This window comes from Bubalus bubalis, chromosome 2 (assembly GCF_019923935.1).
Source record: "Bubalus bubalis isolate 160015118507 breed Murrah chromosome 2, NDDB_SH_1, whole genome shotgun sequence".
Classification (NCBI taxonomy): Eukaryota; Metazoa; Chordata; class Mammalia; order Artiodactyla; family Bovidae; genus Bubalus; species Bubalus bubalis.
The window spans coordinates 91,091,300-91,116,011 of NC_059158.1; the positions used below are offsets into that span (position 1 = coordinate 91,091,300).

The 24,712-nt window shown below is 37.9% G+C and overlaps 2 protein-coding genes across 2 annotated transcripts in view; one reads left to right on the forward strand and one right to left on the reverse strand.

Moving 5' to 3' along the window:
- Positions 1–2,675: 2,675 nt before the first annotated feature.
- ERMN (ermin) lies at positions 2,676–8,148 on the forward strand. The gene is made up of 3 exons (XM_006067558.4): positions 2,676–3,169; positions 3,806–3,898; positions 7,156–8,148. The coding sequence occupies exons 1-3, from the start codon at positions 2,932–2,934 to the stop codon at positions 7,671–7,673; spliced, it is 849 nt and encodes a 282-aa protein (XP_006067620.2). The 5' UTR covers positions 2,676–2,931; the 3' UTR covers positions 7,674–8,148.
- An 8,593-nt stretch (positions 8,149–16,741) lies between these two features.
- The window catches only part of GALNT5 (polypeptide N-acetylgalactosaminyltransferase 5), a 52,802-nt gene continuing 44,831 nt past the window's right edge, over positions 16,742–24,712 (reverse strand). The window contains exons 9-10 of the mRNA XM_006067557.4: positions 22,137–22,298; positions 16,742–19,423 (exon numbers count right to left, since the gene is read on the reverse strand). Of these exons, the coding sequence (XP_006067619.3) occupies positions 19,283–19,423; positions 22,137–22,298 (303 nt within the window). The 3' untranslated portion in view covers positions 16,742–19,282. The remainder of the gene's footprint in view (positions 19,424–22,136; positions 22,299–24,712) is intronic.

The window sequence follows — 24,712 nt, forward strand, 5'->3', positions numbered from 1 at the left end:
AGTTGTGTCCGACTCTGCGACCCCATGGAATGTAGCCTGCCAGTCTTCTCTGTCTGTGGAATTGCTATATAGCTCAGGAAACTCAAGCAGGGGCTCTGTATCAACCTAGAGGGGTGGGATGGGGAGGGAGCTGGGAGGGAGTTTCAAAAGGAAGGGGATATATGTATACCTATAGCTGATTCATGTTGAGGTTTGACAGAAAATAGCAAAATTCTGTAAAGCAATTATCCTTCAATAAAAAATAAATTAATTAAAAAAAATACTGGAGTGGGTATCCATTCTTTCTCCAAAGGATCTTCCCAAACCAGGGATTGAACCCAGGTCTCCTGCATTGCAGGCAGATAATTTACTATCTGAACCACCAATCAGTAATTTCCTTACTTCCCTTCTGCCTTTTCTCTGTAAAAGGCTCCACATTTCCTGTCCTGTGGAGCGCTCCTAGCCACTTCCAGTTCAACGTTACTCAATTAGAATTGATTTTTGCTCAGAAAAACCTTTAAAATTTTTTAAATACCTCAATTTACTTTTTAACAAGATATTTAAACCTCTATTCCCTTTTCTTATGAATTTATCTTTTATTATAGATAGATTAATTTGATAGATTACTTGATCTCAGACAAGATTTCAGAAGCAGGTAGAGGGAAATTTATTTTCCACCTGTACAGAAACAAATAATCAGTGTGTGAGACAGACAGCAGCTGGAAATGACAAGGGAGAGAAATTCTAGAATCTTAAAGATGTCTGCCAAGTATATGGGAGAAAGGGATGAGACCAGAGTGGCTTGTACTTGTCATCCCTGATGTAGACCCTAATGGGCTTAGCCCTAGACACAGTTTTAAAGGTGATGTATGCACAATTACCCTCTAACCTCTGTTCTTCTTCCCTTTAGAAAAGATCCAAAATGTAACTTCTAGGGAGTAACATTTATTCATTTCCTCAATGGTAGTTTTTTCTTTATTGAATACCTACTTATTTCAAGGAAGATGTTACATGTTGGGGACACATGTAAAGAAGTTAACCATGGTCCCTGTCCAGATAAGAGACATTAAGCAGATAATTGTGCAATTACTTATTTAATCACAACTGTGAAGAGCATTCTGAAGGACAAGATAACGTGTAACAGGAGTCCCATTCTAATCCTGTGGGTCAGGAAATGTGACTTTAAAGAAATAGTATTTCAACTGAGAGTTGAGCACTTAGAGCAGCCAGTTAGGCCAGAGGTTTGGCCTTGAGGAAGAGAAGGGCATTCCAAGCTGAGGAAGGAGCATGAACAAAGGCTCTGGAATTATTTTGCACTAGATAAAATTCAACAAAGAAGAATTAACATAAAAATGGTGCAAATGAACTTATTTATGAAACAGAAAGAGAGTTACAGATGTAGAAAGCAAATTTATGGTTACCAGGAGGGAAAGCAGGAAGGGAAAAATTGGGAGATTGGGATTCACATATACACACTGCCATATATAAAATAGGCAACCCTGTTGGCTCAGAAGGTAAAGAATCTGCCTGCAATGCAGGAGACCCAGGTTCGATCCCTGGGTTGGGAAGATCTCCTGGAGGAGGGCATGGCAACCCACTCCAGTATTCTTGCCTGAAGAACTCCATGGACAGAGGAAGACTGGCCTGTTATAGTCCCTGAGGTTGCAAAGACATGACTGAGCAACCAGCTTTTCACATATAAAATAGATAGCTAATAAGGACCTACTGTATAGCACTGGAAACTCTATTCAATATCTGTAATGGCCTAGATGGGGAAAGAATCTAAAAAAAAAGTAGATATATTGATTCACTTTGCTGTACAGCAGAAACTAACACAACATTGTAAATCAACTATTCTCCAATAAAAATTAAGAAATAAAGAACATGGTGGAATTAAAACAATAATAAAAATAAGAACAGATGATTGTCTACAAGAAATCCACAAACAAAGAATTAATATCTTACTTTAAGAAGGAAGGAGTGGTAGGTGACAGATGTTTTATATAATCACCTGTTTCCCCCAAGGGTAGACAGTGTTGGTACCTTATCATTTTACAAGCATCATGCAACATCAGTAGGGGATATTGAAAGGAATTCTGATTGGGGAAAGGGAAAATTTCATGGAGGCAATTATTCTAGGGTTTTACAGGATGAATTGAGCTATTATAGAAGTGAATAAACTAAAATAAGAAGCTATAGATGAAATAAATTGCTCTGAAATGTAAAATTTTGATATTAGCAAAATGGCAGAATTTGTGTTTGTTTTTTCTTAGGTCTATTTCTGTGGGTTCCTGAAAGCATACTGTGGAATCTGCAGCCAGAGCGATGTACAATAAAGTTGCCCTGTTTACAGGTTTTTGATAAGCTGTTTTTATTCTTTAATAAATAAGAAATGATGCCATTGTCCTTTACAAAATAGTTGAGGTTTTACTTGAGCAAAATCTGTTTGGAAATGTTAAGCTGGTTACACAGAACTAATATGCCTCAAGGTGGTCATTCTCTCTGGATTAAAGCTGTGGAACAATTGTGGCTCCTGTTACAAGGAAAATGACAAAGGACCATTATGAAAAGGGACAAAAATCTCTGTTCCCAGAGGGGGACTGACAAGCTGAAAGTCCCCCTCTACATGCCAACACAAAAGCCTGATTGCCTCGGATTGTTTGCTTATGTAAATCAAAAGACTGCCATTAATTCTGCAAGTGGAACTGCTGAGCAACAAACAAGGTGGTGATTGGCTGGATTCTTGCTCATGGATTGGTGCAAATCTGACAAGTTCTATTACTTTCGTTCTACTCTCTATCTGGATACCTTTAGGAAAAGAAGCTTGTTATTATGCACTAAATTAAATAATTTGTGTTTTTGGAGTAGGAGTTGGATTTGAAAGCAAGAGAACTTATCAAGGATCCAGGATCTTCCCCAAAGCTCTCTCCAAGTGGGACTCAACTGTACATTATGACAGACGCACCAGTGACATTCAGTCAGGGGGAGTGTAATGGGGATACACCCCCTGAAAATGGTCAACGAAAGATTACTAAAATCACAGAAGGAGCCAGTGACGTGGATGGCACCCCACCATACTGCAGGGTAGAACCTAGACTTGATGTACCCACAGAAAGAAATCAGGAGAAAAGTGAAAAATTGCAAGAGGACATATTGCTCAGCTCGTCCATGGATGAGAAGATTCTAAAAGGTAAAGCATTTTCCTTCTCTCTAATTCGCTTTGATTTGATTTGTGAACTCACTCAGGAGGCTTTGGATAAACTATGAAGGAGTAAATGGCACATCCTTCCACTCTTGTCCTTGCCCAAATGTGGCCCCTTAGCCTGTTGGGGCTTCAGAGCATAAGGACTAAACCTCTGCCTTGGGTCAAATCTGAGCTCATTTATTTGAGAGTTCTGTCATCCTGGACAACTTTCCTGGCCTCCTGAAGCCTTAGTTGTCTCATTAGAAGAAGGCAGATAATAGTACTGATATTTGTAGAGTTATTGTGAAAATTATTGTTTGTTAAATGTTAGCTTCTGTTATTTATCATTATATGGGCAGCTCCATTATTATTTGGTTAAAGGGAACTTGTAAATTCAATTTTTCTTTCTAAATCTACCTGAAAGTATCAGAATTCGTGGCATTATACTTTATACAGACATTAAAGAAAAGATTAGCATTATGTTTACAAGTAAAGAACTCAGTGAAGAAATGAGTTCGAAGAGTGAGATAGTTATTTTAGTGACCACACAAAAACTACCTCATTAGAGTCTAAATTGGTAATTTATTTGTCTTAAACTACTTAAATGTTAAAATATTTATCTTATGGGGTTTTTCCCTCCAGAAAAACCAGAAGAGAAGCTCTATGTTGTTCATAAGGCTCTCACAGATCTTTCTCTCCAAGAAACAAGTGTTGATGAAATGGCATTGAGAGAAGGTAAGAAGAACTTCCATTTTGTACACAGAAATTGTTTGACTGGATATGGAGGGCAGTTTTTGCATGGGATGTTGTGTGAGTGTGGTTTTAAAAAAGGAATCCAGAAGTCATTTTGAAGTCATGCTGTTTTAGGCAGATAAGGCAGTCTGGACTTATCTGTGGGTTCTACCTTAGAAAGCATTATAGACTCTTCAAGACTGAAACTGCATAGATCTGTATAATTGCTTGTATATATACACTTTGACAAAGTGTATATATACACTTTGACTTGATGATATGACATCTGTGTCTTAATAAGTTAGTCAACAGTATCAACCTTTCCTTTTGATTTAGTGTCTTCAAGTCTCTGTCAGGCACCTTGCAAATTGTAGATGTTTCAAAAATTGATTTATCCTAAAAGTTTACCATTGGCATACAGTTTAAAATAATCTTATAAATTTATTTGATCTATAGGAAAATTCTAGGCCTCTGATGTAAGTAGAAAATTGTTACCTAATTCTTGTCAAAGAAATCTTCTGAGTGATGAAGTTAATTCTAATTGTGTCCTTTCAGAAAATGCCTGAGTAAAAAGAACATGGATTTTTAAATGATTATTTTACAAATAAGCTCAAGAGTCTAAGAGACACAAAGTGTTTCAGACTTCTAAGGAAACACATTCAAATAATTTCCAAATAAAGTGCAAGATAAAAATCTATTAATTAATTATTCATATCATCTCTTGCAGGCATAAACATCTTATCTCAAAATTGAAACCAGCTTGGTAGACCTAAGTGACTTAGTTTATTTAGGACCTTAGCAAGCAAAACACTGAAGAATTATTGATTGAAATATTAGAACATCATATAAAATAGTAGATGCCAAGGTTGTTGGCAGTTTCCTGAGTTTGTCCACCTTGTCTGGACACCTCTCAGAGTGTCTGCTGACTGCATACAGTGGTCCACTGTATAGTCCCTCAAGGAATAATGTCATAAGCAGCAGTCATTGTCAAGTTCTTACACTATCACAGTTAATTTATTAAGACCTAAACTCTATGAGATGAACTAAATAATCTCTTGCCCTAACCCTTCTGCTGCCAATGAGCAAGCAAACTCTCAAAGACAGAGATCTCAACTTTTATCTAGAGTCCCTTTCAAATTTTTGACCAGAAGGTCAGCTGGAGACAATAGTTCTCTAAGATCTTTCATTTTCTTTAAATAAAGAATAAAAGCAGTCTTGATTTTTAAAAGTGGATAGTCTCAGGGTGAATTTTTCCCTGCATGAATCCTTTTGTGTTTGGTGGAACATATGTTTCTGCTGTAGGGTTAGAAGGACACATTTTGGTATCTTTTATTTTCACAGTGGCAAACAGCTAAAAAGTCTCTGGAGCGAATACTCTTGGGTTGAAAAATAGGAAAATGTTAAAAATACTGAGAAAAATACTATACTTTAAAGACAGAAGTAATTTCATGCATGACAACTCTATGCCCGAGTCATGAATAAGAGACAAAAGATCAGTTTCTTCGGTTCTTGCGAAAAAAAGAAAACCAAACAAGATTATCGTAAACATTTTAATGTGTATTTATAATGTAAAGAATACTGACTGGATGCCAGGGGCCTGATAGGAGCTGTGCACAAGTAATGAGGAGTGATGATCCATCTTCACTTCTCTCTGTTTGTGTAACTTTACAATTATAGTTGGGAAAATAAAATGAAAAATCTTTGATGGAAATGGACTTGTTAACATCTTTCAGTGAAAATAGGAAGCTGTGGAGGAGAAAGGCAAAGAGAAACAGTGCCTCTCATTTTATTTAAAGACTCTAGTATTTCATCTGGGAAATCCCATGGACAGAGGAGCCTGGCAGGCTACAGTCCATGGGGTTGTAAAGGAATCGGACATGACTTAGCAGATAAACAACAATGGTGTTGAAAGAGAATAGTGAACACAGACCTGAGTCAGGCATGCTACAGGCTGAAGCTTCTCACTAAAGTCCTTTAGGGGTGAAAGCTCTGAAAACAATCTCTACTCTCTCCTTATTAATTGGTTTTTGCATGCTCAATAAATGTTATTGAGGATATGCTGATAGGATCTGTTTGAAAAGTGAAATTTGCAGTGAATTAAATGAGCCTTTTTAAAGTCACTACATGGTACCAAACCACTTGAGTTAATTAGTTGTCCACTAAGGACGTGTCTAAAATAGTAGGCTAATCTAGCATTAGCTAGATATGACCTCAATGTGATTTTTAAATCTTGACTCGCTAGCAATCAGTGGCAGATCCTAGACTGTACTGTGTGTCCTTTAGTGGACTTGGTGCCTTGATTAGCTCAGCACCTGTCTCTTGGCCATCTGTGGTTGCCTGTTCCTTCTCTACACCTGCTATTTTAGGACAACTCTGAGAAGCATGGTGGCAAATACTGAATTTGCTACTCTGAGTGAGACCAGTCATGCAGTCATTATTTCATTATTTTTACTGTTGGAAGGAAGTCTTTTTTCACTGGGAGATGTTTTTCTAATTTTCTTTGAGGAATATCCATGTGTGTTTAGGAAATAGGTCCCTGTGTGTGTGTGTGTGTGTGTGTGTGTGTGTGTGTTTTACCATATTCATATACCCAGTCATGATAAGCTAGACAGGATTTTTAAACGTGTGTCTCATGGAATACCAGTCTCACTAGATACAGTTGTTCAGTTTCTAGCTGTTGTTCAGTTGCTAAGTTGTGTCTGACACACCAGGCTCCTCTGTCCTCCATTATCTCCCCGAGTTTGCTTGAATTCATGTCCATTGAGCCAATAATGCTATCTAACCATCTCATCCTCTGCCACTCCATTCTTCTTTTGCCTTCAATCTTTCCCAGCACCAGGGTGTTTTCCAATGAGTTGGCTCTTAGGATTAGGTGGCCAAAGGACTGGAGCTTCAGCTTTAGCAACAGTCCTTCCAAAGAATATACAGGGTTGATTTCCTTTAGGACTGACTGGTTTGACTACCTTGCAACAGTCATCCATAACAAAAATTTCCATAGTAAAATGAGGTTGGGTTGCTAGATTCTAATATTCATTAGCATTTTAAAGGTTCAGATAAATTCTGAGGAAGCTTATTTGTGTTTAATGCAGTGTTTCCTGAGATAATTTGATGGGGTAGCCTGTTCCATTGTGTAAAACATATTAATAACCCACAGAAAAATATCTCATAAAATATATGCTGGAAAATGGAAAATAATCAGGAGAATATGTGGGTATTTTGAAATCTCTACACATATCAACTACCAATTGATTTTGCTACAGGGCATCAGTGGGAGAAGATTCCTTTGAGCAGCAGCAACCAAGAAATAAGCAGACAAAAGGAAAGGATTTCTGATCAACCTCTAGAGGAAAGAGAAGATGAGGAGCTGGAGAACACAGCTCTTCAGGCAACTGAAATTGAATGGTTAGGATTTCAGAAATCTAGCCAGGTTGACGTGTCACATTCTAAGCAGGATGAGGAGCAAGCGGTTTGGGATGAAGAAATTAATAACGATGATGATGATGATTGCAAAGATGATGAAGATGAAGTTCGCGTGATAGAATTTAAGAAAAAAAATGAAGAGGATACTCAATTAAAAGAGGAGGGTGATGCAAGTGAGGACTCCCCACTGAGCAGCTCCAGTTCCCAACCTGTCACACCTGATGAGCAGCCGACCTTTGGGAAGAAGGGTGATTTCTCCAGAAATGCTTATTCAAGATACAATACGATATCCTATCGGAAAATCAGGAAGGGGAACACCAAGCAAAGAATCGATGAATTCGAGTCTATGATAAACTAACTGGAACTGAGACGTTCTCATGCCCACTAAAGCAAAAGCTAATTCGGTTTTCCTGATGTGTCTCTTTGTTGCCTTATTTGAGTTGTTGCCTTTAAAGAAGTGGAAGCTGAATCTCTGTTTCACTGTAGAGTAATGTGGAAATAACCCTAGTAAAAATTCAGTCTGGTAATCTCAAATCAAAAAGCTTTAGGCTCGTTCTCGGACATTTGTTTTTTTAAAACTTCACTAATATAGCCTTATGTGCTAAGCACTAATCAGCCAGCACCACTGGGAAGTCCAACATTTAAAAGTTTGGCTTTAAAAGTAGCAATGCTGGGAAATGTAGTCATCAAAGAAAAGAGTACTATTTGAAATGAAATGTGGTTCTTTTTGTGTCTTTCTTCCTGTACCTTGAGGGGGATAGAAAGTCTGGTATCAAATCGCTCTTTATTTAAAATGTGATTTTATAGACTTTGGCAATAAACTTTCCAAAATACTTTGCCTTTCTTATTACCTTCAGATTTTAAGTTGTTTTGCTTGGCATCTATGGAGTGAAATTCTGTATAGGTCGCCTTCCTAGGTGTTACCATTCACTAAATTTTCTCACTCGAGGGGCTGAGCAATTGTCAGTCAGGAAAATTCTGTTTACTAAATGTTGGCTTTATGCTCTCAAGATGAATTAAACCCATTGTGAGATTGCTAGAAGGAGGGGTTGGAAGATTTGTGGGCAATTGACTAAAGAGTTATATCAGATAGTTTATTTCTGAAACTGAAAACAAAATCTTGTCTAGCACAGTTAAAGTCATTAAACATGAAAATGACAGCTTTAGCACAATTTTAAGAAAATACCCCTCTCTATTACTACACTTTCTCTTATTAACAGAATCTCAGAATAATTTTCTTTCCTTAGAAACCTGAGACAACTCTAGTCATAACTGTACTAGTTACTATGAAAATGGAAATAATTATCTTAGAATATTTTCAAAGTAGAGTGTGAGTGTGTATTTTTAGTGAGAAAGCTCTGATGGTTGTTGGGAATATATAATTTACTGGACCTCAGCCCAAATCAAGATGCTTAAAACTGTGCTTGTGAAGCTTCACTCAAACCAATGTGTCAAATAATGTACTGAATATTTATGAAAAGGGAGAATCTATATTTATATTCTTAGATCCATAATTTTTCATTTCATGCTTCTATATATATTACCCTCAACTTTCTGTCACCACAGATAAAGACATTTTTTTGGCCCTGGGAATAAAAAGACAATTCCTTATTGTCTGACTGTAATACAGTCTTCATTGTACTATTCAACCCTTTGTTTACTTATTTTCATTTTGTGAAAAGCCCTGGGTTAGCCTTTCTCAGATTTTTGCTTCTTTATGTGTAACAAATCCCACACATTCTAAAGGCACTTTCTTTAATTCTCTGTTGTCATATAATATGTTCCCATAGTATCATACACTATTATTAAGTGTTTATGAGACTCAATTTTGAATTTTTCCTTTTGCTTTTTTCAAGCAGATACTTTATAACCTGACCATATCAAAGTCTGTCATGCTTAGTCTACAGAATCTATACATTTTATTCTTGACAATGTAAGTTTTCAGAATAAAGTCAGGAAGATCAGGTCTTTATTGATAAATTTAAGTAGAAGATTGATGCACTAGGACAGTCACCTGTTTATTTAGTGCCTTTAAATCTTTTTACCTGGACAACCTATTTTCTTTTTTGGATTACTGGTGACCCCTATAATTTTCTACTTAACTTCAAAGCACAGTATTGTATTACCCATCATAGGACAGGACCCATTGTTAACCTACAATGAACAGAGCCTGTATTTTGAATTATTTCAGCAGAGGTGGCAACTTCCAGTGGAACTTGAGTGAGGTGTGTGGTCGGTGGTCATTTGATGTGGCCCATCAACTATCTCTGCTTGGGCTCCAAAATATAGTAACCCTGCCCCTTTTAGCTTTGTGATATCTTATCAGATGATTAACCAACTATGAAAGATTTCATCAACAAGACTATTGCAGGGTATGTTCAATGAGTAAACGCTTAATGCTCACAGAGGAGGCAACGTAGTTGCAGAGCATTGGAACTATCATTTGGCATCAGTGCTCATTGCCCTGTGCTGCCATGTTGCCGTATCCCCCCGAATGAAGGAACCAGAAGCACGTAACAGCGATAGGTGGCTCTGTGATTCTTTCTAACTTAGGAAAAGACACAGGTCTGGTTCCAATGGTAGTGGGTGGGTCTTCAACATTTGAAAAGCATATGGGACACATTAAGAATACAAACTGGGAACTCCATGTCAAGGCTTACTGCCTTTGGGATTCAAGGTTCAGGGATGGAAGAAGGACTCTGGTAGCTGTTAGGCGGGAGAACCGATTTATTATGAAAATGCTGATATTTCTTGCCTGACTTTTTATCTTCTTTAGATGCTGGGTGAACAGGAAGTAATAACAGCTCTATTTCTCAGTCAATATAAAACTTACCCTTCATATAATGCTACCTTTAAAGACACAGCATGTACATTAGACTCCATCGATCTACCTATTAACAGTTTAAACAAAGAACTTTGTGTTTGCCTGTTCTCAATAAAAGTTTGTATCCTTGTTTTTTTGGTGTCTAGATTTTACTTTCTCTAGTTGCCTTTTAAAATTTAGAAGAACCCTCGCACATCAGCAGCTACTAAGACCATTAATAAATGCTTTTTCAAAAATCAAGAGAACACCTTATTTTAACTCATTTGCATTATTTATTTCAAAAAGGTCTTAAAATACTTGTATATGAAATTGCAAAAAGAATTTCTGATGGGTAGACATGTAATGCTCATGAAACATTTCTATTATTTTTACAGGAACTGAACTATTGTTTGAGATGCATCTTAATTCCAACAACTTGGAACATATATATATATATATATATATATATATATATATATATATATATATCTTTGTAGTCTCTAAGGTAAAACATTGCTGTAAACTATGCTGATGTTTTTATAGTAATTGTTTTATGTATTTACATGGTGTAGTACTTTTGGAACATTTTCAAATGGAGAATGGGCATTTACGTTTTTCAAAATGATAAGAAAACATTTAAAATAAGTAATAATAGAGAATTATAGAAAAAGAAGAAACATCAGCATATCATAAAGAAGAAATATGTCTGACCATATGAGAAAGGCACTACTTCTTTTAAAGCCTAAACTTTCACTGCTCCATAAAAGTAACAGGGCTATAAAAAGTAATGTCAAAAGTATAGCAAACATTTGCTAATATTATAGAATATCAGACAGTAACATAATAAATATGAATACCAAAATGTGTGAAGAACACAAGGTAAGTAGAACATGCAATCAACATAAACACATGGGTAGTAATGAGTAGTGGAAATCACCCAAGTATATGCAAAACTATAAAATCAAAGAGCTTTGTAATTAATTACCAACTTGAAAGAGTTTTAGATATGAATTTGAAAGGTAATTGAACATTTACTTAGAAACTTAGGTAATCAATAACAAAATTCACTAATTTAACCTTTGCCTTCTTTTTTTTTATGCCCACCTCTTATAGCTAATATGCATAAAACTAGGAACATTCCATACAGTAGTCATGTACGGATGTGAGAGTTGGACTATAAAGAAAGCTGAGCACCAAAGAATTGATGCTTTTGAACTGCGGTATTGGAGAAGACTCTTGAGAGTCCCTTGGAATTCAAGGAGATCCAACCTGTCCATCCTAAAGGAAATCAGTCCTGAATATTCATTGGAAGGACTGATGCTGAAGCTGAAATTCTAATACTCTGGCCTCCTGATATGATGAACTGACTTGTAGGAAAAGACCCTGATGCTGGGAAATTTTGAAGGCAGGAGGAGAAGGGGACACAGAGGATGAGAAGGTTGAATGGCATCACTGAATCAATGGACTTGAGTTTGAGCGACTCTGGGAGTTGGTGATGGGCAGAGAAGTTTGGCATGCTGTAGTCCATGGGGTTGCAAAGAGTCGGACAGGAATGAGCCACTGAACTGAGCAACGTTCAGGCAGTTGTTTGAAGAAGAATTAAGACATATGTATAAACCTAAACTGAATAACAAGGATCCCGATAATTTAGTTTGGTTACTCCTCACATCTGGAAAATAATAGCCAGAGTAAAAGTCCACATGAGAATTTTTCGTACAGAAGGCCAGATGCAGACAAAACTGTGTACTTAAAAGAGGCTTAAAAATATCCCAAATATTTCAAAATTTTTATTTATTTGTAGAAACTCTTGGTTTTACTTTCTGTCAATTGAAAGTATAAAATATAGAAGCATCAGTTCAGTTCAGTTCAGTCACTCAGTCATGTCTGACTCTGAGACCCCATGAATTGCAGCATGCCAGGCTTCCCTGTCCATCACCAACTCCCAGAGTTACCCAAACTCATGTCCGTTGAGTCGGTGATGCCATCCAGCCATCTCATCCTTTGTCGTCCCCTTCTCCTCCTGCCCTCAATCCCTCCCAGCATCAGGGTCTTTTCCAATGAGTCAACTCTTCGCATGAGGTGGCCAAAGTACTGGAGTTTCAGCTTCAGCATCAGTCCTTCCAATGAACACCCAGGACGGATCTCCTTTAGGATGGACTGGTTGTATCTCTTTGCAGTCCAAGGGACTCTCAAGAGTCTTCTCCAACACCACAGTTCAAAAGCATCAATTCTGTGCTCAGCTTTCTTCACAGTCCAAATCACACATCCATACATGACCACTGGAAAAATCATAGACATGACTAGATGGACCTTTATTGGCAAAGTAATGTCTCTGCTTTTTAATATGCTGTCTAGGTTGCTCATAACTTTCCATCCAAGGAGTAAGCGTCTTTTAATTTCATGGCTGCAGTCACCATCTGTAGTGATTTTGGAGCCCCAAAAAATAAAGTCAGACACTGTTTCCACTGTTTCCCCATCTATTTCCCATGAAGTGATGGGACCGGATGCCATGATCTTCATTTTCTGAATGTTGAGCTTTAAGCCAACTTTTCTCTCTCCTCTTTCCCTTTCATCAAGAGGCTTTTTAGTTCCTCTTCACTTTCTGCCATAAGGGTGGTGGCATCTGCATATCTGAGGTTATTGATGTTTCTCCCCGCAATCTTGATTCCAGCTTGGGCTTCCTACAGCCCAGCGAATCTCATGATGTACTCTGAATATAAGTTAAATAAGCAGGGTGACAATGTACAGCCTTGATGTACTCCTTTTCCTATTTGGAACCAGTCTGTTCCATGTCCAGGTCTAACTGTTTCTTCCTGACCTGCATATAGGTTTCTCAAGAGGCAGATCAGATGGTCTGGTATTCCCATCTCTTTCAGAATTTTCCACAGTTTATTGTGATCCACACAGTCAAAGGCTTTGGTGTAGTCAATAAAGCAGAAGTAGTTGTTTTTCTGGAACTCTCTTGCTTTTTCAATGATCCAGCAGATGTTGGCAATTTGATCTCTGGTTCCTCTGCCTTTTCTTTTTTTTTAAATTTTATTTTATTTTTAAACTTACATAATTGTATTAGTTTTGCCAAATATCAAAATGAATCCGCCACAGGTATACATGTGTTCCCCATCCTGAACCCTCCTCCCTCCTCCCTCCCCATTCCATCCCTCTGGGTCGTCCCAGTGCACCAGCGCCAAGCATCCAGTATCGTGCATCGAACCTGGACTGGCAACTCGCCTCTGCCTTTTCTAAAACCAGCTTGAACATCAGGAAGTTCACATTCATGTATTGCTGAAGCCTGGCTTGGAGAATTTTGAGCATTACTTCACTAGCATGTGAGATGAGTGCAATTGTGCGGTAGTTTGAGCATTCTTTGACATTGCCTTTCTTTGGGATTGGAATGAAAACTGACATTTTCCAGTCCTGTGGTCACTGCTGAGTTTTCCAAATTTGCTGGCGTATTGAGTGCAGCACTTTCACAGCATCATCTTTCAGGATTTGAAATAGCTCAACTGTAATTCCATCACCTCCACTAGCTTTGTTCATAGTGATGCTTCCTAAGGCCCACTTGACTTCACATTCCAGGATGTCTGGCTCTAGGTGAGTGATCACACCATCTTGATTATCTGGGTCGTGAAGATCTTTTTTGTACAGTTCTTCTGTGTATTCTTGAAGCCATTTATATATATGTTGTAGTTTCAATATCTAATATAAAGACTTTATATAGATATTTAGGACCAATATCCTTGACTGGGAAAAATCCATCCATCAATAACAAAATAGGAAAGCCTCGTTTTCAAAGAAATTATTTGTTACTACTTATTCAATGGCAAACATCATTAGAAACTCAGTGTATTAGAAGTTGCCCTATTTGTTGGAAAATAAGAATTTTGTGTTTTTGGAAAGCAAAGACTCACATAAACTTTCAAAGAGAGCCCAATCATAGTGATAGCTACTGGTTGACTCTTTAGGTTGAAAGCAGGGGCATTAAATCTTAGTGTGATGGTATTTTTTTTCCCTTTATTTTAGACACAAATACCAGAAACACTTGAAATTCCATCCATTAAACTTCACCAGGAGTAGATAATATTTTTGATGTTGTTCAGTTGTTAAGTCATGTTCGATTCTTTAAGACCCCATGGACTGCAGCATGTCAGGCTCCCCTGTCCTTCACTATCTCCCTAAGTTTACTCAGATTCATGTCCATTGAGTTGATGATGCTATCTAACCATCTCATCCTCTGTCATCCCCTTCTCCTTTTGCCTTCAATCTTTCCTCACTTCAGGGTCTTTTCCAATGAGTTGACTCTTTGCATCAGGTGGCCAAAGGATTGGAGATACTCTTTTGTATGACTTGTTCAAAGCTGTTTTTGGAATGACTATTTGTCCAAAATAAATATATATGTATATAAGCTGTGGTTAGTGTTCCTTTTCTCATGTCAAGGTATCTTGGTTTCTAGCAATTGTTGAATACACTCATGCAAAGGTTTTTGTAAAAGCACTTTGGTGACAATCTACACAGTGAAGTGAAAGTTACAAGACTTGGTTTTTGTTTTAAACTTAAGGACTCCGATTTTCCACTTCCCACCTGCATTCAAATTAAGCAATCTGTCAGCTTTGATTGATGGTTAAGGGAACAAAGAGTTGGTAATATCATTCATAGAGAAGCAATCTCTCTATGTCCACTTCTCTCTCTCATATTTGTTCTAGGAAATGGAAAGGAATAAGTCCTGCATGAAGTCAGGAGATAAGACCACTGTGAAGTGTGTGAGTATAATTATCCTTAAGCCTACACTTCAGTTGTTTAACAGTAAGGAGTGAAGCCTCTATTTCCTGTTGGTTCAACATCCAAAAAGATTTGGCCAAAATGTAACATCAAATCACCAAAAATCACATCTCATCACCAAAAAGATGTGACTCTGTACCAAAGGATTTTAACTGAGCCCACCCAAGTTGCCTGCCCTACTTATAAAAGAAGAAATAGAAAAAAAAGGAGAAGAAGAAGAAGAAAAAGAAGAAGAAGGAGAAGAGGTAGAGGAAAAGGAAGAAGAGGAAAAAAAAATATCATAGAAGCATCGTTTAGTGAAAGAGGCTCACTTTTTTTTTTTAGCCTGATAGAATGGAATCTGGATTTTAACTCTTTCTAGTGTGATCCCTTTAGACAATCCCTCTCAATCATCTTCGTCTGCATAATGAGGAGAAGGAGACTCACCTCATTGAGTTGTGCACAGACTGAGATGAGGCACAAACAATGCCTAGCACATAGTAGGTACTCAAGGTAATTAGTCCCATCCCTTTTCTCTTTATTTCTTGTAATTTCCCTGTTTTGATTCAAGATCATGGACTTTCTTTTGAGATGGAATTTATTTTCTATATTTGAATGTGGAAGATAAAGATATTAAAACAAAAACGGTACCATCTGGTATACCTCAACTCCCTTCTCTTGCATGACAGCCTCTTGAAAATCATTCTAAGCCATCCATAAAATCAAGATTGACTGGGAAAATTGAATTCCTACACTATAACTGGTATATTTTCCCCTTTACAATCTTGAAGGTGATTCTAAAGGAAAGATGCTTTAATATTGAAGAAAGTATTTCCAAATTAGTTGAAAGCTAATGTGACTGCAGCCATGAAATTAAAAGACGCTTACTCCTTGGAAGAAAAGTTATGACCAACCTAGATAGCATATTGAAAAGCAGAGACATTACTCTGCCAACAAAAGTCTGTTTAGTCAAGGCTATGGTTTTTCCAGTGGTCATGTATGGATGCAAGAGTTGGACTGTGAAGAAAACTGAACGCAGAACAATTAATGCTTTTGAACTGTGGCATTGGAGAAGAGTCTTGAGAGTCCCTTGGACTGCAAGGAGATCCAACCAGTCCATTCTGAAGGAGATCAGCCCTGGGTGTTCTTTGGAAGGAATGATGCTAAAGCTGAAACTCCAGTACTTTGACAGCCTCATGCGAAGAGTTGACTCATTGGAAAAGACCCTGATGCTGGGAGGGACTGGGGCAGGAGGAGAAGGGGACGACAGAGGATGAGATGGCTGGATGGCATCACCGACTCGATGGATGTGAGTCTGAGTGAACTCCGGGAGATGGTGATGGACAGGGAGGCCTGGCGTGCTGCAATTCATGGGGTCGCAAAGAGTCGGACGCAACTGAGCGACTGAACTGAACTGAACTGAACTGAATGATACATTATGATCATGGTGCATGGTAGTTTTTGCCCTTGTGAATGACAGTTGATTGAATATCATCAAGCAGAACTGAGCAAATTTGATGCTGGTAATAAAACACAGTTGTACCAACAACAGCTGTGTCATCCTTCAGGAGAGTAGTGGTTGAAAATGAGAAAAGAATTGTGCAAACTGGAAGGCTCAGAAGTACTCAAATGGTTTGGTAAATTAGTTTTTGAGCCAATAAGACCTGTAAAATATTATCAACTATGCTTGTGTTCAAGGTAATAAGATGCATATATATTTTTCTAGGAAAAGGTAATAAATAGCTTAAGCTAATCCAGAAAAAACTCTATAAAGGCCCTAAGAACAGAACCCCTTATTGAAGAACTCAGGGCTGATTAAGATCCTAATGTGTCTCATCCAAGGGTTTATCATTAGAAGTACCAGAATATCTAGAGGCATTTATACCTTTATTACAGTCTTCAGAAAACAAAAATTTAGAGCACATTGCTTAAAAGAATGTTGGTAGTAGATTTCACAATTAGTCCATACTCTTTTAAGGCCCATATGATTTCTAACTACTGATTATTGCCTTGCTTCTTAGAGTAAGTGGGAAAAACATGGTAAAACCTGTTTTAAAAATTCTACCCAAGAACAAACATGTGATGTATGAAAACACTTCTTTGCTATACTGACAATATGGATTCAAACATAGCTTCACATAATAAGTATGTCAAGGTAAAGCCAGGAGGAGAATACACCGAACAGGTCACAGAGGGTTCTTTTGAGCAAAAACATTTGAATTTCTTCAGCTGGTATGCCCAAAGATAAACCTATCCAAAACATAACTCATCTTTTTCTGAATAGAGTTGACAATTATGGTGGAAACTGTTTTTGAATAAAAAGAGATTCATTAGACTGGCAGAAAACCTTTCAACATTTTTTCACTCACACAAAGAATTGCATAGGGCATCCAGTGCATTGAGTTTGGTCAGCAACTCAATTAGTCCTTTGGCAACTAACTTATGTTTTATCCCCCACATGGCGCTGTTTTGAAAAGAATGATCTCATTTGCTAGTAATTTTCTCATCTCATCTGCAATATCAATTATTTACATAAAATATCTTAAATATGATACAAATGTTCAAAACTATTTCCCCTTCCAATTCTTAGTTATTGCTGTTTTTGTATAATTAATTGGGAATTAAAATTAAAGTTTTAATAGGAAATCAGACTAAGGATACCAAGTTTCACCATCAACTCAATTGCACAGGTTTCTTTCTTTCTTTTTTTTTTTTACAAATATTAACAAGCATGTAGCATGATTATTCTCCAGACACCCAACCTCAACCAAAAAATTTATGCTTTTTTTTTTTAAGAGTGTCATGGAGCAATTTTGGTTAGGCTGGTGGCCCCATCTTTGGAGATCCTGATTCCAGATATCTAATTTAATCTAATCCTGATTCTAATTCTAATCCTGATTCTCTTACTAACTGGCCTGGGATTTTTAGATAGGTAATGTGTCTGCTAGACATCAAATTTCTACCAAATGAATGCAAACGTTATCAGAATTTCTAAGATATCTTTCAGTATGACTAAGTTTAGGCATACCTATGGAAAGGGAAATGGCAACCCACTCCAGTATTCTTGCCTGGAGAATCCCAGGGGCAGGAGAGCCTGGTGGGCTTCCGTCTACGGGGTTGCACAGAGTCTGACACGACTGAAGCGACTTAGCAGCAGCAGCAGGCATACCTAAGATTAGGTACTCAATTTGGATCAAAGTAATATTGGGATTTTCTCCAAACTTATCAGTGTTATCTTTAGGTCTGCATCTAGGCATTTATTCTTTTCTCCCCCACAGAGGTGCAAGATCCCCTTCCTTATTTTGGCTAAATCTAGGACAGTTTTCTCTTAACTCTCTTCTTCACTGTGGTTATCATTCTCTTCCCCTTTCTTTACATCTCCTTCACTTTATTTCTACCTTGAAAACTTGTAAAGCCTATTTTAGCATACTTCATCTGTGTGAATGCTACTGAATATAAAGTAGGATTTTCACATAAGAGAACTTTCTTATTTTTAGTGCTCTATTTCTGCTTTATTCATTTTAACTCCTCTTATTTGGTTCTATATTAGAGTAGGTTCAATGATGAAATTTATTTTCAGTTACTACTGTGTTAAGTGATGCAGTCTGTATTTCTTTGCATTTTTTTTTCTTGTTTAATATCCACATAAATCTAGAAGCTACTTGTATGGCCATTTTTTAAAGTGCAGTTTAAAAGCACAAAATGAATGGAAACATCCATGTCTAGAATTGAATAAGCATTTGACTCCCTCACTTAGAAATTTTCCACTGACTCAGAGTAGGAAAAACATTATACAGTCATCTAGATCAAAACCCTGCCATCAAGGAGTATTATATTAATATTATTTCTAACATTAGGTAAACATACATGTGGTTGGGAGAGATTTCATCAAGGTGAAAGCTGTGTGTTTCTGAGTTCTTTTAGTCTAGGAACTCAAGTAATTTTCTTTCCTTCTTCTTTTCTTTCTTTCCTTCTACCTCTTTTATTTTTGATGAAAAACTGGCAACTAAAGGACCAGGTTCTCATTAATTATACCTACTTGTGGGTCAAAAATGCTGGTTATGATCAGCCATCATTGAATATCATTGTGCTTTTCCAAGTTCTTCTGTCTTCATTTCTGGTTACCTGTTAGATGGAATGGGACAACTAGCAGGCTTTGTTCCAGCAGAGAGTAGAAGCAGGCAATTTAAAAGGCCACCTAGTGCTGAAGAAGGACTCCAATCCAATGTTGGATTTTCTCCCTGAGTTAAATTTTGGTATCTCAAATATTGTGATTTTTAAAAAAATCTTCCATTTAAATGTTATTAATTTTGAAAATTTTAAACTAGCATGGGGAAATATGGTCACCAAGTTCACTGTCAAATTCACAGTGTCTAGTGGGTTTACTAGATAAAAATATCACTTCCTCTTCAGTCTTCATAATAGTTTTCGAATTTCCACTTTTGATATGGCTTTGCTGGGTCACAAGGTGCAACTTTCAGGGTCTTCTGAGTAAAATTTCCTTCCAAGCATAACAACTGATGATAGTTTCCAAAAACAATGTGGTTCACCTGGAGAGAAAGGGGATCTGATAATGAGCCATAGGCTGAATTTAACAATTGTGATGTAAAGAAATTAAAACCAATTACCAATTTTTAAAAAAGGTGATTTCATTTTTTATTTTTTAGGAATTCCCCTGAAATAAATTAATAACATAAACCAGACTTTAGACAGTATTAAATTTGTCTTTATCTTAAACTAAATTCTCACACTCTCCAAGCTACAACTTTCAGTTCTTCATGAAGTAAAAGATGAATTTTCTGATGATATGGCTGATAACTGTATTATTTAAAGGAAATATCTCCAGATGGTGTTTACTGTATATGGTGACTGGCTCCCTCACGGATGGTAGTAAAGAAAAAAAAGCAAAAACACCATCACAAAAAATGAGTTAGTAAATTTCTTAAGTTCATGCCTTAAAATGCAAATTTAGATTCATTTTGATATTTGGCAAAACTAATACAGTTATGTAAAGTTTAAAAATAAAATAAAATTTAAAAATTGCAAATTTAGAATAAAATGTGTTAGAAATGATGTATTTTATTTACGAGTTCCTTACCATGTTCTCTGATAGAACATAATGCCCAATGTCCAGAAAGTCCAGATATAACTAGAAGAAGTCACAGGTATTTCAGAGGGTTCTATTATTGATTAATACTTATTAAACATCCTAGAAATTGTCAATAACCTACTTACAACTTGCTCACGAGTTTATAATTTTTTCACCTATCAATCCTCTCAAATATCCATAACTGTGACAAAGGTCATTTTAATCCTTCTTGCCTGGACAATTCTATAGATAGAGGAGCCTGGTAGGCCACAGTCCATGGGGTTGCAAAGAATTGAACATAGCTGAACCACTAACAAATACACAAGTTTTGAACTGCTCTAAAATTTTATCAAATAGAGGTGACTTTATAATAATTTATTTTAAAGATACTCTTACAAAAACATTGTCAGCCTTGGACTTCCCTGGTGGTCCAGTGGCTGAGAATCTGCCTGCCATTGCAAGAGACATAGTTTCGATCCATGATCTGGGAAGATTCCACATTGCCATGGGGCAAATGGGCCCAGGTGCCACAACTGCTGAAGTCTGTATTCCCTCGAGCCTGTGCTCCACAGCGAGAGAAGCCACCTCAATGAGAAGCCCATGCACAGCAACTAGAGAGTGATCCCTGCTTGCTGCAACTAGAGAAAGCCCCTGTAGCAGAGAAGACCCAGCACAGCCAAAAAAAAAAAAAAAACAAAAACAGAATATTGTCACTCTTTTAGAATTTTAGAAATATGATACTTGAGTAACCTCAAGGATTTGTAAAAAAGATGACACTGAGAAGATCTGGGTTAGCTATAATAATCTGCTGGTGAGTTGTAAAGAGATCCATCAAATATAATAAGGATGAGGTATGGAAAGGAAGATTGGAGAGTGTGATGCTTAGATCCTAATTTTATCCTGAGCAGGAAAAAAAAAAAATGTCATGAAGAGAGCAATCACTGGCTGTGACATCAGAAAGAATGGAGACACTCCAAGGAAAAAAGCGTGCATACTTTGGGGTCATCCCTGAGCAAAATGATGGTCTCCACATACTCACTACTCATTCAGTGGGTTTGGTGGCTACCTGCTAGTGAGACAGAAGAAAATTTGAGAAGGCAGGCCTGAAATTATTCCTGCCATTCAAAGATCCTACAGAAAACTTATGACTTTGTATCTTACTAAAATATGATTGGGGAAAGCAGAGTACTTGGACAGCGAATAGGATAGGGCATGGTTGTTCTGGTTAATATCTACAACTTGACCTCTGGAAAACCATCCCTTGATTTCTAGCATGGGGTTTTGTAAATACTCCTGTCATGATTGGTTTCAAATCACCAATGGGACATCACTGAGTGTGAAGTTGGCAAGAGCGGCACACGGTCAGCACCTGCAAGCTGGTTGGAACTGACTCCAGCACCCAGAGACTCCAGCACTCTTAGACTCTCCAGAGCCTAAGTCTTGAGGAACCAGAGGACATGAGAAAATCTCTCTAAGGAAAGGAGGCAGGAAGTGGAGACAGATTCATACTAAGCGCAGGGCTTGGGGAAGCATACTGCTTCTTGCTTTCCCCATCTACTCTCCCTATAAACTTTTCTGGTAATCAGTGAGAACCAGTTCTAAGCCATAAGCCTGACTTTTGGCATTGCTAACTGACTTTCAGAAGCAAACGACTTTCAGAAACAAAGATGATAACAGAAATATAACCAAAAGAACTGATTTGAAGTAAATTTTGTTAAAAGAATAAAAAAGGACTCAACAATTTATATTTCTGTGTAAGAACTTTTACATTGCCTCTATTGTCCCTTACACATTTAAAGCCTCTGATTGAGGAAGCTGCTGCTGCTGCTAAGACACTTCAGTTGTGTCCGACTCTGTGCGACCCCATAGACGGCAGCCCACCAGGCTCCCCCGTCCCTGGGATTCTCCAGGCAAGAACACTGGAGTGGGTTGCCATTTCCTTCTCCAATGCATGAAAGTGAAAAGTGAAAGTGAAGTCGCTGAGTCGTGTCCGACTCTTAGCGACCCCATGGACTGCAGCCTACTAGGCTCCTCCGTCCGTGGGATTTTCCAGGCAAGAGTACTGGAGTGGGGTGCCATTGCCTTCTCCAGAGGAAGCTGACAAGGAGGGTTTATGTCACATTTAATGGAAAGTTGGATTTGTGGTAAGGAAGAGGTACAAATATTTTGCTTACCAGTTCTGGACGGAAGACTGATGTTGATTTATGCAGCCATCTTAGTCCTTTGTTTCTGTTATCACAAAGGTGCAGCCTCAGGGCCCCGTTATCAGGCACAGGAGCTAAGCACCATGCTCCGTGTTTAATAAGCCTTAACCAGGTGTAATTAAATTGTTGAAGCTGTGGGGAAAATGTATAAGGAGAAGGTGACTTTCGGCAGCAAACTCTTTGCTAAACATTTTTATTAGTAATGCTTAAGAATATAGGCACTCTAGTCAGATGTTTTATGTTCAAAATCTTGGTATTGCCACTTTCAATTCTGATAGTATGGCTGTATTATTTACCCTGTCTAATCTCATTTTTCTAATTTTTAAGTTGGATAGCAATAGTGTCTATCTCAAAAACATGAGGTAATGTCTGACAAGTGTTGAGCACACAGTAAGACATCAATAAGTGTTAGCTGCAATAATAAAACAAAATTTAGTACAATTAGTACATGTCTGTGAATGGGTGCCCTTTTAAGTGTTCTGAGTGCCAGGCTAACCTGGTATTTGAAGTATTGGAGCATTCAAACCACCACACGATTCAGGCCCCTAGCCACTGGGGCTAGAGGGAGAGCCAAGTCCCAGTCCTAAATGACTTCAATAGGAATTACTATGCTTCTTTTTTTTAATACTAGAAAATTGGACTCCTAGAGGCTGTGTTCTATTATAGGAAAGGTTAAAAATCTTTCTTCACTGATAGCACAAAGAATCACCAGTTTGCATTGTGTTAATATCTCCCAGTTCACAGCAACTCCTCTTGGAGAAGTCCAGTTTGGGGGAGTTGCCAATGTCTAAAATAAATACTGTTTTAGGTAATGGGACTGTCTTTTTAATTTTTATAATTTTTTTTAAACTTAGTTCTATCTGCCCAGTCAATATACTCTAAAGCACTGGGTCTGTAGAAATTTGTTGTTTTCAATTCAGTTCAGTTCAGTTCAGTCGCTCAGTCGTGTCTCACTCTTTGCGACCCCGTGAACCGCAGCACGTCAGGCCTCCCTGTCCATCACCAACTCCTGGAGTTTACCCAAACTCATGTCCATTGAGTCGGTGATGCTATCCAGCCATCTCATCCTCTGTCGTCTCCTTCTCCTCCTGCCCCCAATCCCTCCCAGCATCAGAGTCTTTTTCAATGAGTCAACTCTTTGCATGAGGTGGCCAAAGTACTGCAGTATCAGCTTCAACATCTGTCCTTCCAATGAACACACAGGACTGATCTGCTTTAGGATGGACTAGTTGGATCTCCTTGCAGTCCAAGGGACTCTCAAGGGTCTTCTCCAACACCACAGTTCAAAAGCATCAATTCTTTTGTGCTCAGCTTTCTTTACAGTCCAAATCTCACATCCATACATGACCACTGGAAAAACCATAGCCTTGACTAGATGAACCTTTGTTGGCAAAGTAATGTCTCTGCTTTTGAATATAATATTTAGGTTGGTCATAACTTTCCTTCCAAGGAGCAAGCATCTTTTAATTTCATGACTGCAATCACCATCTGCAGTGATTTTGGAGCCCCCCAAAATTAAGTCAGCCAATGTTTCCACTGTTTCCCCATCTATTTCCCATGAAGTGACGGAACCGGATGCCATGATCTTCGTTTTCTGAATGTTGAGCTTTAAGCCAACTTTTTCACTCTCCTTTTTCACTTTCATCAAGAGTCTCTTTAGTTCTTCACTTTCTGCCATATGGGTGGTGTCATCTGCATATCTGAGGTTGTTTTACACCAATGTAAATATAATAAGAAAAATAGACTGCTGCTAAAATCTACCTAATACTTTCATCTAATGCATCATCTGTAATGTGATTGGGATTTAACTTAGATTATCAAGTAGGTTATTGTGTTAGAACTTCCCATTCAAACAGTAGTCCCTGGACTAACATTAGCATCTCCTGGGAGATAGTTAGAAATGCTGAATTTCAGTACCCACGATGGACCTACTGAATCAGAATCTGCATTGTGAGAAACTCCCCAGATGACCTGAATGCACATTGAATTAGAGAAGTATGGCTGTGTATCATAATACAAGGATTTATTGAAAAGGGACATTTTAACTGACTGAAAAGTTAGTAACTAAGGAGACATCTTAAATAAGATGAAGCAAGGGCTTGATGGTTCAGTCCTAGGGTTTTATTCCTTTTGAGCTTTTATGGATGAATCCTACAGTCAGTAGCTTAATATTCAGTTCAGTTCAGTCGCTCAGTCGTGTCTGACTCTTTGTGACCTCATGAATTGTAGTAAGCCAGACCTCCTTGTCCATCACCAACTCCCGGGGTTTACCCAAACTCATGTCCATCGAGTTGGTGATGCCATCCAGCCATCTCATCCTCTGTTGTCCCCTTCTCCTCCTGCCCCCAATCCCTCCCAGCATCAGAGTCTTTTCCAATGAGTCAACTCTTCGCATGAGGTGGCCAGAGTAGTGGAGTTTCAGCTTCAGCATCCGCCCTTCCAATGAACACCAAGGACTGATCTCCTTTAGGATGGACTAGTTGGATCTCCTTGCAGTCCAAGGGACTCTCAAGGGTTTCTTCAACATCACAGTTCAAAAGCATCAA